The following is a 16,024-nucleotide window of genomic DNA, read 5'->3' as shown; positions in this document are numbered from 1 at the left end:
TATTTCATTATGGTCTGTGTTCCTTCACGTTATCAATCCAGTTGATGGAATGGATGGATCACCCCTTAACTTAACTAAGTGGGCACTTATAGATAGTCATCTGTTTTTCAACCAGTAATGTCCTAGATCTCTTGAATTCGTCCAGGTAGGCGATAATAGGGTGGATTAGTCAGAGAGTTATACAAGTAGTGAAAAGAGGGACTGTTGATCGAGTAAAGAGATCCAATCTCTGGGCTGTATATTGCATATACCTGGGTGTCATCTTGCGATTCCTTGAATCGCATCAATCAAGCTCAGCCAATTCTATCTGGGTTGATGTACAAATAAGATATCAAGATCCACGACCCTGTCCTCCAAGCAGGGCACGATCTAATGTACTGGAAGAAAGGAAGTCAAAGAGAGGGAAGCAAACAGGGCGAGTGGTAACAAAGAAATGGGGAAATATCAAGATGAATCGAATCGTAGAGGCGTAAACAGGCATTTAACCAAACAAAGGTCGGAGACAGCCATCAGGTTTGAGAAGCTTTGCCGTTGAAGAACCAGCTACTTCTCTTGGTTTCTTGTGAAATCTTGTCGGTATTCACAGCCTCAGAGCCACCTGTTCCTCTAAGAGGCTTTGCGATCCTGCCAAAGCTAAAACTCCCATTGCTGTCCATGACGGGAAGGCCGCGTGTAGAACCTTGCTTGGCAGCCTCTAGGCGCTCTTTCACGGCAGTGAGCTGGGCTTCGAATCTATGTAGAGTTTAGTATAGGTAGCCTGCGCAAGTCCCAAACGTAGACGATATACATACCGGTGATTGGCTTGAGTCAGCTTCTCCTGGCTCTCCTGGAGGAGACCCTCTAGACTGGCAATACGCTCGTTTCGTGCAATCAACTTCCTCTCTGCAATGGCCACTTCCTTCTTCAGGCTGCTGTTCTGCTCCACGAGTTGGCGTTGAACGTGGGTCAGCTGCTCTAGGTTGCGCTCCAAGAATGCCATCTTTTTCTGTTGAGCTCGATTGTTGGATGATCGCAGGACATTGTTGTATTGTTCGCGGGCGTCATCCAGAGAAATTTCCAGCTCCACCACACGCTCGCAGCGGTTCTGGAGGTCACGCATCAGAGACTTCTTCATGGCATCGAATTCGGCAATCTGCTGCTGTAAGGTCTTGCTGGCGTTGCCGTTGGTGGAGGTTCGAGACTGTGTGTCCACAAGCGATTGTCGCATCTTGGTCAATTCCTCATCTCTGCGAGTGATTTCACTGCGAAGTTCGGCCGCCGCCGTGGTCTCAGCCTCCTTGCGACTCATGAAGGACTTTTCCACCCTCTCCCGAATCTCTTCTATGTCACCCTCGCCCAAGTTCCGGGTCAGGATGTCTTCATATTCTTGTTGAACTTCGTTCAGCTTCTTCTCCAGCTCCACCCGGCGGCTGTCCTGCAGCTCGCTGAAGTCGCCTCGGTCATTCATCGTCAACTCGGCCTGTCGGATTAATCCTTGGATCTCTAACAGACTGGCCCGAACCTCAATAATGTCATCGGGTGCAATAGTCTCTCCCACCGCGCTAACCTCGTGGAGCGAGTCAACGCGCTGAATCAGATACTGTAACTTGCGCTCATTTTCTGAGAACACCTCACCACCCAGATCAAAGCCAGCCATCATCTTTGCCATCTTCTCTGCCTTCTTCTTCTCCTTCTCGTCAAGCGCAGCGGTGGTCTCCTTGGCCCGCATGCGAACGTCCAGAAGCTGCTGCTTCACCTCATCCAACTCACTTGTGAGTTCGGAGTTGGCCTCTCGGAGGCCATCCATGGTGATTGCCGCTTCCTTCCCCTCGTAAGAAATCTTCTCTAGCTGCATACGTAGCTCATTCACTTCGGTGTTTAAGCGATCGTTGTCCTTGCCTGAGCGCCCGGCGTTCTCTTTCATGGATTTCAGCTCCTCTCGAGCTTCACGGAGACCACGTTCAACATTGACAATATGGGTCTCCTTTTCAGCGATTTGATCCTGCAATTCATTTTCACGACGAAGGAACTCCTCTCGCTCGTCCTTCTCCAACACCAGGCTGGGGGTGCTTGAGCGGTCTCCAAAGCGAGAATCCGGGCGTGGGGTCTCAGCACGGGCAGTCTCCTGCAAGCGCGATGGAGTAGCTGGCCTAGGGGCGCGTGCCTCTGCCCTAGCAGCACTAACAACGTCATTGCCACGAGCGGGAGTCCATCGATCCTTGGGAACACTTTCACCCCCACGCCATACGTTGATCTCGGTCTCCAGTGCAGAAATGTAGCTCTCAAATGTAGTCATCTGTGTCTGGGCTTTGCGTAGAAGCTGCTTCATTTCAGCCGGGCTCAGTTCCGCATTAACCTTGGCAGTGTTCTTAATGGCCTTGGCTCGTACACCAAACCGCAAGGTTGAGATTGTTTCCGCATCATTGTAACTACTTGGCGAACAATTGATGATCAGGGTGGTCCGGGAGTTACCACCCAGCGACTCCTGTAGGATTCGAGTGAGTTTCGAGTCACGGTATGGAATGTGAGTTGATTTGCCATCCGTCAGAGCATTAATGACCATTCCGAGAGCACTCAAACTCTTGTTGATCTTCTTGGCCTCTTCCAGCGTCTGTCCACTCGCTCCAGTCTTGCCGACCTTCTCACTACCAGCCAAATCAACCAAGAAGAGCTGGCCACTCTTTGCGGATCCAGTTTCGATATTCTTCTGGCTCACAGTGATGACGAAAATAGAGTGCGAACGAGAGGACTCCTGGTTCATGTTGGTGGCTGCCACGGCTCGAGAATTTCCACCGCGGCGCATCACTTCGTAGACCTCTTGCACACTTGACACATAGACTTCCAACAGGCCTTTGACGTAGACTCCGCGGGACTTCTCCTCGTGCACAGGCAAATTGTCGTTCTGCGGCACGAGCAGATCACGAATGCGCTCCATATAGATTTCCATGTAGCTGACCCGGACGGTGTATTCAATATTGCTCGGACTGGTCAAAATACTGGCAAAGATTTGCTCGACGATACGTGGAATTATACCCTTTCCCTCCTCGTCATCAATGTCGGAACCCATCATCGTATACGACTTTCCGGCACCTGTCTGACCATACGCGAAAACCGTTCCGTTGTATCCATTCAGAATATCGTCCACAGTGGGCCGGATCGAGAAGTCGAAGACGTCAACTTGCGCCGAGCCCATCGGAAAGACACGATCGAAGGTGAAGGAGGCCGTGCCCTCTCGCGACTATTCACCGTTAGCATGTCTGCGTCGCACCGCGTTCAGACTCGGGCTCACATTAATAGCACATGATTCGTCATTCTCAAACTCGACAATCGGTGTACCGCCAGAGCTTAGCTCTACTTTATTCTGGGGACGGAAACGGGCGACCACTAGATACGTCGAGGGTTAGCTGTAGTCTGGTCCGACGCTCGTGTTGTGCGTACCCTTAATGGTGTTCGACCCTGCGGACCTATTGAAGGAGTCAGTAAGGATTTGAAGCACTGTTTAGATCCAAAGGGAGCACTGACGCCATGTTTGCAGATTATTGAACCTCCCACGGAAAGGAATAAGGCCCCTAAGAGGGGCAGGCCGAGCTCGAGGGGTTTTGAGGTTGTGTCACGGGGTTTTCTGGAGGGTCCAGGGTCAGGGGTTCTCCACTAGCGCGCAGGCGTCAGAAACGCAAGATTGAGAGAAAAACGCAAAGAAATGCAACACACAGAGAACCCAGCACCGGTTCGGGGAGGTGAAAACGGATGTCGGGTAGATTCCAATGTTGTTGTCAACAATCGCCCGTAGTGGGTGTTCTTGGCAGACCGCCCCGACGAGCACGCGGATCAACGGCTTCATGCAAAAGTATAAAAAGCATACTTCGAACATATCTACGGGAAACACTCAATTAGATGGTCCTTTTGAACGAGTCAGTAATTAATTGACTGATTCTTCAGCTACATATACAATTCTTTCATCATATGTAAAGAAAACATGCTCATGCAATAAAAGGCTATGGAATGGGGAGCATGACCGATGCACCAGGAAAACAATCAGAAAAGGAGATTCCCTAAGACAAAAAAAAAAAAAAAGAACCAGGCGCCTAAACCCCATGCTGTACAGATCAAACAGCCCGATTTAAGACGGGATTCGACGTCGGTGTATTCATCCCCGGACTTGTTTCAACCCTAAATGACCGGGAGAAACAGTTGGACATAATTGCCGGGACCGAGAATGGAAAAGAGAATGTGAAAGTCGTTCAATCATCCCAGCTCTTCTCGACGGTCTCCCGGACACGTTTAATGTATTCTTTGCGGTTGTCCTTGTAGAGGTTCGAGGCTTCGACATTGGCTGGGGAAGAGGTGTTGGGGTCATTAAGCAAACTATTAAACCACCGGAGTTAGGAACTATGTTGAATGAAAGCACACTATCAGCCAGTAGACTTACCTCTGGATACTTGTCAAAATGGCCGCCACGTCATATGTTGGACTCCAGCGGTTCTGGAGAATGTCCAGGCAGAGTTCACCAGTACCATAAACATTAGGGTGAAACATTTGACTGATGAACTTGACACCAGGAGGCTTGTTGGGGTATTGTTCCTCAAAGTTCATCACCAGGCGGAAAGTGCCATCTTCGAATGGCGTGTCTGCAGGGCCTATAATGACGGCATTCCTATCGAACTATCAGTGCACTGAGCCCAGGAATTGGGCTAATTTATCCATACCAGGTCATAACATTGTCAGCTACCGGCGAGGCCGAGACACCCGCGGGGGGATCCGTTTGCATGCGCTGAGGGGTCATGTTAGCGGGGCAAACAAGCTGGCGAGGATCATGGAGGGGAAAGAGCAAAAGGATGAAAAGCAAAATGCAGTGATGATTGATGGACGTTGTCAAAGACTCGATAGGTGCCAAAATTGATGAGTTGACATAAGGTCTCGATTCATCCATCGTTCATTGACACCCCACTGGTCCGGTGACGCGTTGGTTGTACGTACCTTGAAGTCTCGCATAAGACGACGGCGAGCTGATGTCGACATGATTGATATGAAAGGCTGGGTGATGAAAATGAGTCCACAAAAGTCGTCAGTGTTGTAGAAGATGGTAAAGGAAGCTAGACCGTTGAAGGACTATGAGTTTCTTTGCGAGAGCACGAGGAGGGGAACGATTCGGAGGAACTATTCATATGGGGAAACATTCCATATCGGACATAGCTGGTTTATCCGTGATCTACCATTATGTCATATCATGTGATCTCAAACAACCTCGGTGCAGGCGGTTAAAGGCGGTTGCGGGAACGGGTGCATTCCGTGTACTTGGGGTCAAGGGTTGGTAATCGCCGACTTCTTCTTTTCACGGTTTGCCGTCTAAGCAGACTCATCTTTACTCTTGAACATAATTACATCCATTCGGCCCATCAGAAAATATAAAACAACCATGAGCATCACAACTGGGCTTTCTATTCGCCTTTCCAGGCGAGCTGTCCCCGCATTCCGCAGCCAGAGGCAGTTCAGCTCCGCACGCTCGATGCTGAAGGAGATTCAGGATGCCTACATTATTAGTGCGTCTCGAACCCCGACAGCCAAGGTAGGTGGACTAGGAATGTGATTCTCAAGGAGCTAGATGGCTGATTATATTCTTATTAGTTCAATGGTTCGTTCGCTTCCGTCACAGCGCCTGAGCTAGGTGCTGTCGCCATCAAATCTGCTCTGAGCAAGTCCAAAGTTCCCGTGGAGAAGATCACCGATATATACATGGGAAACGTCTTGCAGGGATCGGTCGGTCAGGCCCCCGCTCGCCAGGCGTCCATCTTTGCCGGCCTTCCCTCTACCGTTGAGGCAACGACAATCAACAAAGTGTGCGCATCGGGCCTAAAAGCAGTGGCTCTCGCAGCTCAAAACATTCAACTCGGTTTAGCAGAGGCACAAGTGGCTGGTGGCATGGAAAACATGACCCGAGTACCGTACTACATGCCTCGTTCCAGTCAGCTGCCCCCCTTCGGTGAAATCAAACTGGAGGATGGTCTGATCAAGGATGGCCTTTGGGACGTGTACAACCAATTCCACATGGGTATCTGCGCGGAGAAGACTGCCAAGAAATATGAAGTCTCGCGAGAAGACCAGGACGAGTATGCCATTCGCTCCTATGAACGGGCTCAGCAGGCCTGGAAAGAGAACCGTTTTGCAGACGAGATTTCCCCCGTCACAGTCAAGAGCAAGAAGGGCGAGACTATTATTGAACGGGATGAGGGTTATGAGAGCCTCCGTACGGACAAGTTGAAGTCTCTGAAGCCCGCATTCCTACGGGATGGAACTGGTACCGTGACTGCAGGCAACGCTTCTACTATGAATGATGGTGCATCTGCTTTGGTTCTGGTCAACAAGGACTTGGCTCGGGAGTTTGGCGCTGGTGGACGAGTGCTGGCTCGCATTGTTTCCACTGCCGATGCTGCCATCGACCCGGTAGACTTTCCAGTGGCTCCGGCCAAGGCTGTTCCGATCGCTCTTGAGCGTGCTGGCATTACTAAGGACCAGGTGGCCGTATGGGAATTCAATGAGGCTTTTGCCGCTGTCATTAAGGCCAACGAGAAGGTAAGTCTATGCGCTTTATGTTGAAATAGAAATTGCAAGCTGATCTATTGTTTGCTCAGATTCTTGGTCTGGAGGATGCTAAGGTCAACATGCTGGGTGGTGCTATCTCTCTGGGTCATGCTCTTGGCAGCTCTGGATCTCGGATCTTGGTAACTCTGCTCCACCAGCTCCAACCTGGTGAATATGGTGTGGCTGCCATCTGCAACGGTGGCGGCGCGGCTTCTGCTATGGTCGTGCAGAGGCTGGAACGTGTGGATTAAATGGTATGTTATGTGAACATGCAAATGATACCCTCACACCTCCACACTTCCAGTATGCCTTTAACCTGGGAAAGGTTTTGTAAATACATACTTCCAACATTTTTTTGGAGATTATTTTGCCAATTTTACGGTGCAACAATTTGTACCCAATTGTTTCCGAGTCAATTGAAAATTTTGCTTGTCATAATCACACTTTGCCATAAGCTTCGGTTATGCTATTACCAGTCGCGTGCTTGGATGTCTATTTGATTATTTCTTTGAAGTTTGTGTAACTTCAACTAATCTGAAATTCAAGTTGAACCCGGAATGGAGCTAGTCCCGATCGGGTAGCTATAAGCAATCGCGTCCTGTGAATCGTTTTCTCTTCTTTTACTTCTTCCTAGAGAGAATGAGCTGCTGAAAACAAAACAAATATAACTTCGGATTCATAAGCACAGGTTTTTAACCTACTCGCCATGTCCAGCTCGGTGGAGCTTCCTCTTTTCCCATCCTGTCTAGGGGCCCTTGACTGGTCGCCAGATGGAGAGCTTGCCGTGGCCGCGGGCGACCAAGTTCATATCATGGTGGGATCAATCCAATTATTTGAGAAATAGCACAGCTAATTATTAAATAGACATGGAGTCCTGCTAAGTATAGTTCAGAGCAAGGAGATCAAAGTGGCTGGCAAACTACCCGCATTCCAAAGGTCAGTGTCTTCACGGTTGCAGAGTGGGGCATGGTTTACCCACAAAACCGAGATGACTTCTCTGTCGCCGTGGAGCAATCAGCAAGTTCTGTAATAGGTCTTTCATGGTCGCCGCCAGGTCTAGCTCGATACCGACGGAGTGTCCTGGCCATCTGGACCTCCAACCTGATTCTCTCAATATGGGAGCCGGTTGGAATCAACGGTCAATGGGCTCGAGTCAGCATCGTGAATCATGCTCTCCATCCAAGCCCCGGGAATTCCCAAGAACTTCATGGCATTGACCTTCGAAGATCAAACATTCGTTCTTTCCACTGGTGCTCACCTCTTCAAGTGCCGGCCGATGGACCAGAATCGGCAACAGCACCTGAATCTCGCTGGGGCGTCCAACTGCTCGCCGTAGCAAATGATGTCAATGAGGTGGCTCTACTTCGGGTGCATCGGCCAACTGGGCTGCAAGCTTCATCTGATGCATACACAATCACCAAGTTGGCCGTCTTCCCCCTTGATGGAGCTGAGAAGCAGTTTCCAATGGCTTGCTCCGGATCGCTTCTGCAGAGTGCACTTCAGTCCAAAGCGCGTGTTACATCAGTCAAGTCTGGACCATGGCTTAGCTTGCCAACATCAGCAAATGGACCTGCACACTCCGCAAGGACAGTGGTTGCGGCTGTTTATGGAACAGAACTGCGGATTCTGCAGGCCACTGTTGCATTAGGGGAGTCAGATCCAGAGTTAGAGGTTACGCCTCGGTACGAAGCTATGGTGGAGGTCAAAGCACATCCTTTGCTCGCATCAAACAGCTGGAGTCATCGGATGACGGGTCCCCTGGAATGGTTACATATGGTACGTCAAGAGTGTCACAGTAAGCATACCCTAGCTAACGAGGATCAATTGCAGAGGGAGTCCAAAACGATCGTTCTTGCAGTCGGGATAATTGGTGGCGTTCTCACAGTATCCTTTCCCCGATCTGTTGCAGATGGCAGTGAAATGAATGCTGCCGGAATAAAGACCCAAGAATGGCCTTGCTCATCTTTTCCTACTCCAGAAGGCGAGCCATTCTCTCGAGATCTAGAGCCTGTTTCGAGTAAGAAGTTATTTTCTAATCGTCTTAACACCAACTAATTTCTCTAGGCTTCCTCATCACATCAGCAAAACATGGTACATGCGCCCTTCAAATAGGCACTTTGGGTGGCTTGGGAGCTAGCATGACCCTCGATCAATCCGGCGCTCTTGAGTTGCGAGTTCCATTTTGGATGAAAGTGCTCGAAGATTTTCGAGAGGACTACGACTTAGGCCGCGACCTGGGAGGAAATACCGCCGCTCGTGTATGGGGCTTGTCAGCATATCGTGGTCTTACTGCGGCTCTCTTCACCAGGCACCCGACGGACATGGTTGAATACCGTGTTGCCTCTAGCGAGAGATCAATGATCATATTCACGAACGAGAATACCAAAGAGGCCCCCGATTTCCACACCCTATTCACACCCCATTCGGCACAGAGTGACCCGGAATTCGCTCGCGACCAACGCGAAAAGGCCATTTCGTTGGTGCTTGCTAGCAGTGAACAGGATATGGGATCAAATACGGAAGACCACAGGCTTTTCTACGCTACAGCATGCTCCGCTATCGTGGATCAGCAGAGTGAGTATATTCGCACGCAAGCTCGAAAATGTCTAGAGCGACTGGCAAATAGCACTGGGGCGGATTTGAGCGAGGAGATCTCCAAATGTAGCCTTAAGTCCTCCACGATCTCTGCCAAATCAATTGATGAGCAAAAGAAGCCTGGTGGGCATATTTTTGAATACTGTGAGATCTGCGATGCAGGCCTTGCATGGGATTCTGTGGGGGAAGCACAGTGTGCAAATGGGCACCTCTTCGGTAAGTTGTGCACCGAGCAGACTTGATTCTCGCTAACTTGTGTTTCTAGTACGTTGCGGACTTAGCTTCATGGCGATACAAGAGCCTGGCATATCCAAGTATTGTACGATTTGCCGAACAGAGTATCTTGATGAAGACCTTCTTGCTCGCGTGCGTCATGGTCAGATTGGCCAAAAGTTCATGCAGCTTTTTGAGGCATTCGATACCTGTATCTACTGTGACACAAAGTTCCAGGCTAGCGTTTAGTGTCAGCAGTCTACGAACTGGTAGTTAGAGCAGGGATGGAAGTGCTTGACGATGAACTGGTTGGTGTTGGTGTTCAGCACGACTTTTATTGATGGGTTGCATCTCCGGCTCTGCTAGTTTAAACCAAGCAGCTTACCTGCGATGGGATTCCATTCATCTTCCCATCGCCGCACACTCTCTTTTTGAGCACCCACGCGAAGGGCTTCGAGCTTTTTGTCGTCGCCGAACAGCATGGTCAATTGTTCTGCCAGCTCATTTGCGCTGCCGAAACCCATTCCATTCACACCCTCAGTTACTAGCTCCGGCCATGCCTCAAAGCGGCTCCAACCAACCACCGGGAGGCCAGCACCAAACATGTCGACGACCTTCATCGGCAAATCTACTCCGCTACTGCTGGTGTGCAGACTCACCCCTAGCGACGCAGAGGCCAGCAGCTTTGCATAGTCTGACACGCTCAGCCATGCAGTACGAATCCTGACCCTTTTAAGTTGACCCGCGGCTTCGAGGGTCGCGATCTTCTTCATATACATGTCTTTTTGTGGTCCTTTGCCGGTAATTATGGCAAGGATCTCGGGCAGATCGGGCTTCGAGGTGGCGAGCTTCGAGTATTGCAACAATGCTTCAATGAGGATTGAAAAGTCCTCATCTGGCGTCCAGGATGTCGAGCTGACCAGAACCCGTAACCTGGTGGCTTCTATCGATGAGCACACCTTCTTCGTTTCTGGCAGACTTGCAAGAAACTTGATACGCCCCTCAGCATCTGGAATTGGGCTGAAATGGCTCGCGGGGCGGTCATGCAATGGCAAGATGGGAGCCTGCAGATGGAAATCCCGCTTGAGAACCGAGCGCATTGCATCAGTTACGCAAAAATGAGCGGACGCCGATCTGCAAAAGAACTTCTCGTACCAGAGAGATACTTTAACGAGCGGGTGGTTGGGACCGAGTTTCAAAGCTAGAATGGAATATCCGAAATTATGCCAATCGATGACAAGTCTTGTTTGACGCAGGAAGCAGGATAGGGAAGCGATGGCAAGGCTGGGGATGGAGGGTGGATTCTACTCTGGTTAGCATTAGACTCCTGTTTATATATATGTATCCTACCTGCACCAGCAACCACTGCGCTGGTGGGGCGGTATATGCCAGACAACGCCATAGGCATACAATCTGAAACAACACCTTCAAGGGCCCATAAATTGTGAATAGCAGTTTGTTGCTTGTTTGTAGGATGGCTGGATGTGGGCGAATAGGGACAATGGAGATATTCGGGTGGGAGATCAAGTCGGGGTGAGGATCGGACTCTGAATGGATTAATACTTGAGCTGACAGCTTTCCTTTTTCTCTTACCTGTGTATCCAATAATGACCACCTGTCCACCATTCCTAGCAATGCTAAGGGCATGGTATTGCATACGTGGACTTCGACCAATGTCTCCTAGCACGAGGATCTGCACAATTGTCTTCCGTGTACTTTCGGAGTCGGAAGTGGGTGGACGAGGATCATATTGTGATGGGAGAACTAGGATCAATAGTGTTACCAAGCTGGACACGCAGAACGCAACATTGATCAGGGTATCAATCATGACGAAAGGATATCTCCATCAAAAGTTCAAAGGCTCATGAGCTCCAAGATTCAAGATCAATATGGTGCGATAAGGGACATCACGTGGTTTTTCTCCCAAGGTTAATGAAGAGTCTAATACGTGGTCGTCCACTGGAGTGGAGTAGTTCGACTCCTGCAATTCCCCACCCCTGGAGCTACGACGCGCAATGTTGGCTTTGCAAGCCTGTCTTCCAATTTGAGCTTTGAAGCCCCGGATTCTGGCGAGCGGCACATCCCCCTTCTAGTCGCCGCGATCTCCTATTTGGCTACATTCCATCGAATTAAACAATGTCGACGGGGCCGTCGCCATCGTCAGATGCGGACCTTGCTCCTTTACCCGCATCCAATGGTCACACCCATAGCCATAGTCGCAGTCGCGGCCACACTCGCTCCCGCTATGCACAACCACCGCCTCTCGTCCTGGGAGTCAATGTGAACGGATCGCAAGCGCCAGAGACTACAAATCCTGTCAACGGAGGCCATTCTCACGGTCACGCCTCTCAACATTCGCACTCCCACAAGCACTCACATTCTCACTCATCCCACGATCATCATGGCCATACCCATGCGCATAGCCACTCGCATGCCCACAACCACAGCGTGGCTTCAATCCACGACTTTTCGCATTCGCATTCACACAACCTGAGCTCGGTATCAGAGGCGCACACAGAGAGTAGCCCTGAGAGACTGTGAGTCGCTGGGATCATAACAGATCTCAAGGAACATAAATTAACTTCTTGATAGACATGAAATATTCGCCGGTTCCTTGATCGCTTTACCCTGGGTTGCACTATCCTGGTACCCTCACACATGCGCAGAAGCTTGCCAAGCGCCAAGCGCTACAGGGAAGACTCCTCCGTTCGGAGGAATTGGACATGCTGGGCAGACGGCGGGCATTCTGACTGCATTCACGCTTCTGGCTTTTGGATGTGGCCAGATCATGCGTAAACATCAAACAGGAAGCCCTATTTCCTCAACCAAGTTCCCCACACCCAATACAAAGACCGCCCAAGCTGCATTTTTGCAGGTATGCTCGATCGGACTTCCGATTTACGCGTCGCTTAAAGTAGGAGGATTCATCGTTGCATTTGCGTTGCTTCTGGCAACAGCATCCGGGGTCCCGAACTTGGTGCAGACCGACCTACGTGGCTCGAGCACAGAGAAATATAGTCGAAAGGGTTTTACCATTGCTCTGCTGGCCAGTGTGATTGTGTTGGGCTTTTTCGGCTTGAATCAGCCCTGGGACTCTTCCCCGTTCATGGGGTATCTAGCGCTTCTAACCTCTGTTTTTGTGCTTTCCCCACCTCTTCCCTCCCTTCGTCATCAAGGACCTATTCCAGAGCCTGGTCTGGTTGCGGAATCGATTTCCAAAGCCAAATCGGCAGGTACCCGATCGGCCGTCACGGTCACGACCGATGCGCCTCTGGCGCTAGTTTCAGGAGCCTCTCTCCTTGCTCTGGGGATGATCATTTCCCGAGGACTGCCCTTTCCATTATCAGACCTGCTCTACATTTTAATCCCGGCTGGACTGTTGGCGATCTCCTTGGAGGTTTCATTCCCAACTGGTCTTCGTTCTGCGAAGAAGCAGGGACTGGCCGTATGTACCGGAGCTGCCGCTATTCTCTGCTCCCCTCACATCCGGGATGAGAAGCTGCTAGTTTACACCGTACATTGCATCTTGGCTGTTGCCTCATTCTTTGCTTCAAGAATGGATGATAGCCACCTCCGCTCGGACGATCATTTGCATAACCATTCGCACAATCACACGCACAACCACTCTTCTACCCCCGAGTCTACTACTCGGATCACGAAATGGGTCATCCATCGTAGTGAACCATATCCCTTGCTTTATAGCATTGTGAAAGAGAAGGATTCCCGCAGCATTTTCTACTTCATGTGGTAAGTTTGCCGAAATGCACTGTAGCCATGATACTGACGTTCAAAGTCTGAATTTTGCATTCATGCTCGTCCAACTCTCCTATGGCTTTGTGACGGGGTCTCTTGGCCTTCTCAGTGACAGTATCCATATGTTTTTTGACTGTCTCGCTCTGGTCGTAGGACTCTGTGCTGCAGTCATGAGCAAATGGCCACCCAACGCCCGCTTCCCATATGGTTACGGAAAGGTCGATACCTTGTCCGGGTTTGCCAATGGAATTTTCCTCATGTAAGTTCTACTGCTCACTGAGTCTCCGTGAAATTCTAACAACCACCAGGATTATAAGCGTGGAGATTATTTATGAGGCGGTAGAGCGTTTGTCCTCGGGTAGTGAAATGAATCGCCTCGGCGAATTGTTGGCAGTTAGCTTTGCTGGCTTGCTCGTCAACTTGGTCGGTATTTTCAGCTTCGAACATGGTCATCACCACGGCCATGACCATGGCCACGATCACGGCAATGAGAACATGCACGGTATCTTCTTGCACATTCTTGCTGATACGCTTGGCTCCGTGGCTGTGGTCATTTCCACCATACTTGTACATTATTCAGGCTGGGCGGGATATGATCCTCTCGCCTCGTGCTTCATTGCCATCCTGATCTTTGCCTCGGCTGTCCCACTGGTCAGCAGTACGGCTAAATCCTTGCTTCTAGCATTGCCAGCGGATACGGAGTATAACGTTCGTGAAACCCTAGCGGGTGTCAGCACCTTGCGGGGAGTTGTTGGATATACTGTGCCTAAATTTTGGCTTGATGATACGGGTTCGTCTGACCACGCCCACGACCACGCACACGGTCACGACCACACCGATCATTGCCACAGCCATGATCACGGCCATCATGATCACGGCCATCACGATCACGGACACGATCACAACCATGATCATGACCATAGCCATAGCCATGAGCCGAATGCTCAAAATGTGTTTGGCGTCATTCACGTCATTGCCTCTCGCGGCTCGGATCTCGAAGATGTCCGACAGAGAACGGTGGACTATCTCAAAGACAAACACGTGGATATTGTGGTCCAGGTGGAGCGAGATGGAGAAGGTCGCTGTTGGTGTGGCGGAGGAAACAAGGGTTTCTAAATTCTCGACTTACCCATGGATCCGATCCTTATAAGGATATCATATTGTACAGCGTTGAGATCGATACTTGTTCTACAATTTCCAAAACAATATACATAACTCACCTTTTGCCTCTTATGGTTAGCTATAAAAATCCAAACCGAGCCTCTGTATGAAAGTTCCATGTTAACCAAGGAATCTCTAATCCCGGATTCGCCGATAACAATTCCCTTGTGGGTCCAGTGCAAGCGAACTGCACGAGAACGAAAACGAAAACGACAAAAGAACGATTAAGATCCAAATTCACCAATCACATCAGTGTACACAGCCCATTTATATTAATACTCCACCTAAGCGGGCCCCTTCAGTGCCTTGGCTAGGACCTCCACGCTGACAAGACAAAATAGAAAGCATGGGGGTTTCGCCCTTTTCATCCTGGGGATTCCCCACGAATACAATCATCACTGGCGCAGCGCTTTTCTTTGAATCCGCTCAGACCAGATCGTAATGAGCTACTCCACTTGTCATCACGTTTCGCCAGAGTGTCCCGTCTCCCTGACGACATACGGGTACACTCCGAATCTAGGCGGAAACATCTTCTTCACAGCATTCTTCGGTATCCTCGGCGCTGCACAAGTAGGACTGGGCGTCTACTACCGAACATGGACATTCATGATTGCACTGGGCATCGGCGCCTTAATGGAGATGGCAGGATACATCGGACGAGTGTTGATGCATTACAATCCCTGGGATGAAGGCGCATTTAAACTGCAAATCGTGTGTTTGGTTCTGGCGCCGACGTTCATCGCTGCGGGCGTGTACCTTACCCTTAAGCATATTGTGCTGAATCTGGGACCGGAGCATTCGATCCTGAAGCCACGGCTATTCACTTGGATCTTTATCAGTTGTGATATTGGGTCTTTGATTCTGCAAGCTGCTGGTGGAGGTGTTGCAGCGGCGGCGGGGAACGACAACCAGTTGTTGCTGAAGGCTGGTGATGATATTATTATTGCTGGTATCGCATTCCAGGTGGTTACTATGTCCGTGTGTGGGCTTTTCGCCCTTCATTTCTTCTGGAACGTTGCAAAGAAGGGCAATGGTCTGGCTGGGGAGAAGACTTTGGATAGTAATTTGGGCACCGCTGCTCCTGTCATTTCTCCCAATCAAATGCGGTTAATCATCGCTGCTGAGGTCTTTGCTTACTTCACTGTCTTGATCCGGTGTATCTATCGGTAAGTGTGTTTTAGATGCAAGCTAGGATCGTTGGCTAATACTTTATAGTATCCCGGAGATGGCTGGTGGTTGGGGCAGCGCCTTGATGCAAAAGGAAAACGAGTTCTTGCTCTTGGATGGAATGTAAGTGTCTCTATCTCTTTTTGAAAGCGAGTTGCTAATTGTCTTAGGATGATTGCTCTGGCCACATTAACCTTCACTCTGGTCCATCCAGGAGTGTACATCCCCTCGATGCGCACTAAGAGCAAAAAATGAGTCCTTACCCATCTGCAATTCATTTTCCATTGTTCTTTCTCCTATATCGCATAGAGCACAAAGCATATCAGGCATGAGCTTGCCGTCGCATCGTCTAGCATAATAGAATAACGAATCTAAATCTATCACACGTTAGTCTACGTAATAAAACTTGGAGAATGATAGGAGATGAGACCTTATTATATTTCCATAGATAGACCCGAACGCGAGTCAGTAAATCACAAAACTCCAGTAACCAAATTGTGCAAAGAAAACGGTGACAGCCCAGAATGAGTGCTATTGCACTTATAAGATTCGCCCTCGCTCTCTCTATCATGCAATG

At 49.8% G+C, this 16,024-nt stretch overlaps 7 protein-coding genes across 7 annotated transcripts; 4 read left to right on the top strand and 3 right to left on the bottom strand.

Annotated features, from left to right (window-relative positions):
- Positions 1–509: 509 nt before the first annotated feature.
- On the bottom strand, positions 510–3,506 carry N7520_004192 (putative kinesin family protein (KinA); the record flags this gene model as incomplete). Its single annotated transcript, XM_057138127.1, has 5 exons — positions 510–732; positions 792–3,217; positions 3,269–3,363; positions 3,418–3,443; positions 3,502–3,506. The coding sequence occupies 5 exons, from the start codon at positions 3,504–3,506 to the stop codon at positions 510–512; spliced, it is 2,775 nt and encodes a 924-aa protein (XP_056998592.1).
- A 714-nt stretch (positions 3,507–4,220) lies between these two features.
- On the bottom strand, positions 4,221–4,998 carry ubc2 (E2 ubiquitin-conjugating protein RAD6; the record flags this gene model as incomplete). The annotated part of the gene is made up of 4 exons (XM_057138126.1): positions 4,221–4,344; positions 4,409–4,633; positions 4,686–4,750; positions 4,957–4,998. The coding sequence occupies 4 exons, from the start codon at positions 4,996–4,998 to the stop codon at positions 4,221–4,223; spliced, it is 456 nt and encodes a 151-aa protein (XP_056998591.1).
- Positions 4,999–5,395: 397 nt separating this feature from the next.
- N7520_004190 (thiolase family protein) lies at positions 5,396–6,809 on the top strand (the record flags this gene model as incomplete). Its single annotated transcript, XM_057138125.1, has 3 exons — positions 5,396–5,545; positions 5,605–6,549; positions 6,609–6,809. The coding sequence occupies 3 exons, from the start codon at positions 5,396–5,398 to the stop codon at positions 6,807–6,809; spliced, it is 1,296 nt and encodes a 431-aa protein (XP_056998590.1).
- Positions 6,810–7,264: 455 nt separating this feature from the next.
- N7520_004189 (uncharacterized protein) lies at positions 7,265–9,615 on the top strand (the record flags this gene model as incomplete). Its single annotated transcript, XM_057138124.1, has 5 exons — positions 7,265–7,372; positions 7,423–8,334; positions 8,389–8,575; positions 8,623–9,369; positions 9,419–9,615. The coding sequence occupies 5 exons, from the start codon at positions 7,265–7,267 to the stop codon at positions 9,613–9,615; spliced, it is 2,151 nt and encodes a 716-aa protein (XP_056998589.1).
- A 113-nt stretch (positions 9,616–9,728) lies between these two features.
- Positions 9,729–11,194, bottom strand: N7520_004188 (chitobiosyldiphosphodolichol beta-1,4 mannosyltransferase; the record flags this gene model as incomplete). Its single annotated transcript, XM_057138123.1, has 3 exons — positions 9,729–10,670; positions 10,717–10,913; positions 10,960–11,194. The coding sequence occupies 3 exons, from the start codon at positions 11,192–11,194 to the stop codon at positions 9,729–9,731; spliced, it is 1,374 nt and encodes a 457-aa protein (XP_056998588.1).
- Positions 11,195–11,502: 308 nt separating this feature from the next.
- Positions 11,503–14,235, top strand: N7520_004187 (metal cation transporter MSC2; the record flags this gene model as incomplete). The annotated part of the gene is made up of 4 exons (XM_057138122.1): positions 11,503–11,903; positions 11,959–13,113; positions 13,139–13,378; positions 13,428–14,235. The coding sequence occupies 4 exons, from the start codon at positions 11,503–11,505 to the stop codon at positions 14,233–14,235; spliced, it is 2,604 nt and encodes an 867-aa protein (XP_056998587.1).
- Positions 14,236–14,721: 486 nt separating this feature from the next.
- Positions 14,722–15,702, top strand: N7520_004186 (RTA1 domain-containing protein; the record flags this gene model as incomplete). Its single annotated transcript, XM_057138121.1, has 3 exons — positions 14,722–15,446; positions 15,496–15,570; positions 15,618–15,702. The coding sequence occupies 3 exons, from the start codon at positions 14,722–14,724 to the stop codon at positions 15,700–15,702; spliced, it is 885 nt and encodes a 294-aa protein (XP_056998586.1).
- Between the last annotated feature and the right edge of the window lie 322 nt (positions 15,703–16,024).

This window comes from Penicillium odoratum (genome assembly GCF_028828045.1).
Source record: "Penicillium odoratum strain IBT 22623 chromosome Unknown utg000003l_segment0_segment0, whole genome shotgun sequence".
NCBI lineage: Eukaryota > Fungi > Ascomycota > Eurotiomycetes > Eurotiales > Aspergillaceae > Penicillium > Penicillium odoratum.
This window is presented reverse-complemented; position numbering and strand designations above follow the sequence as displayed.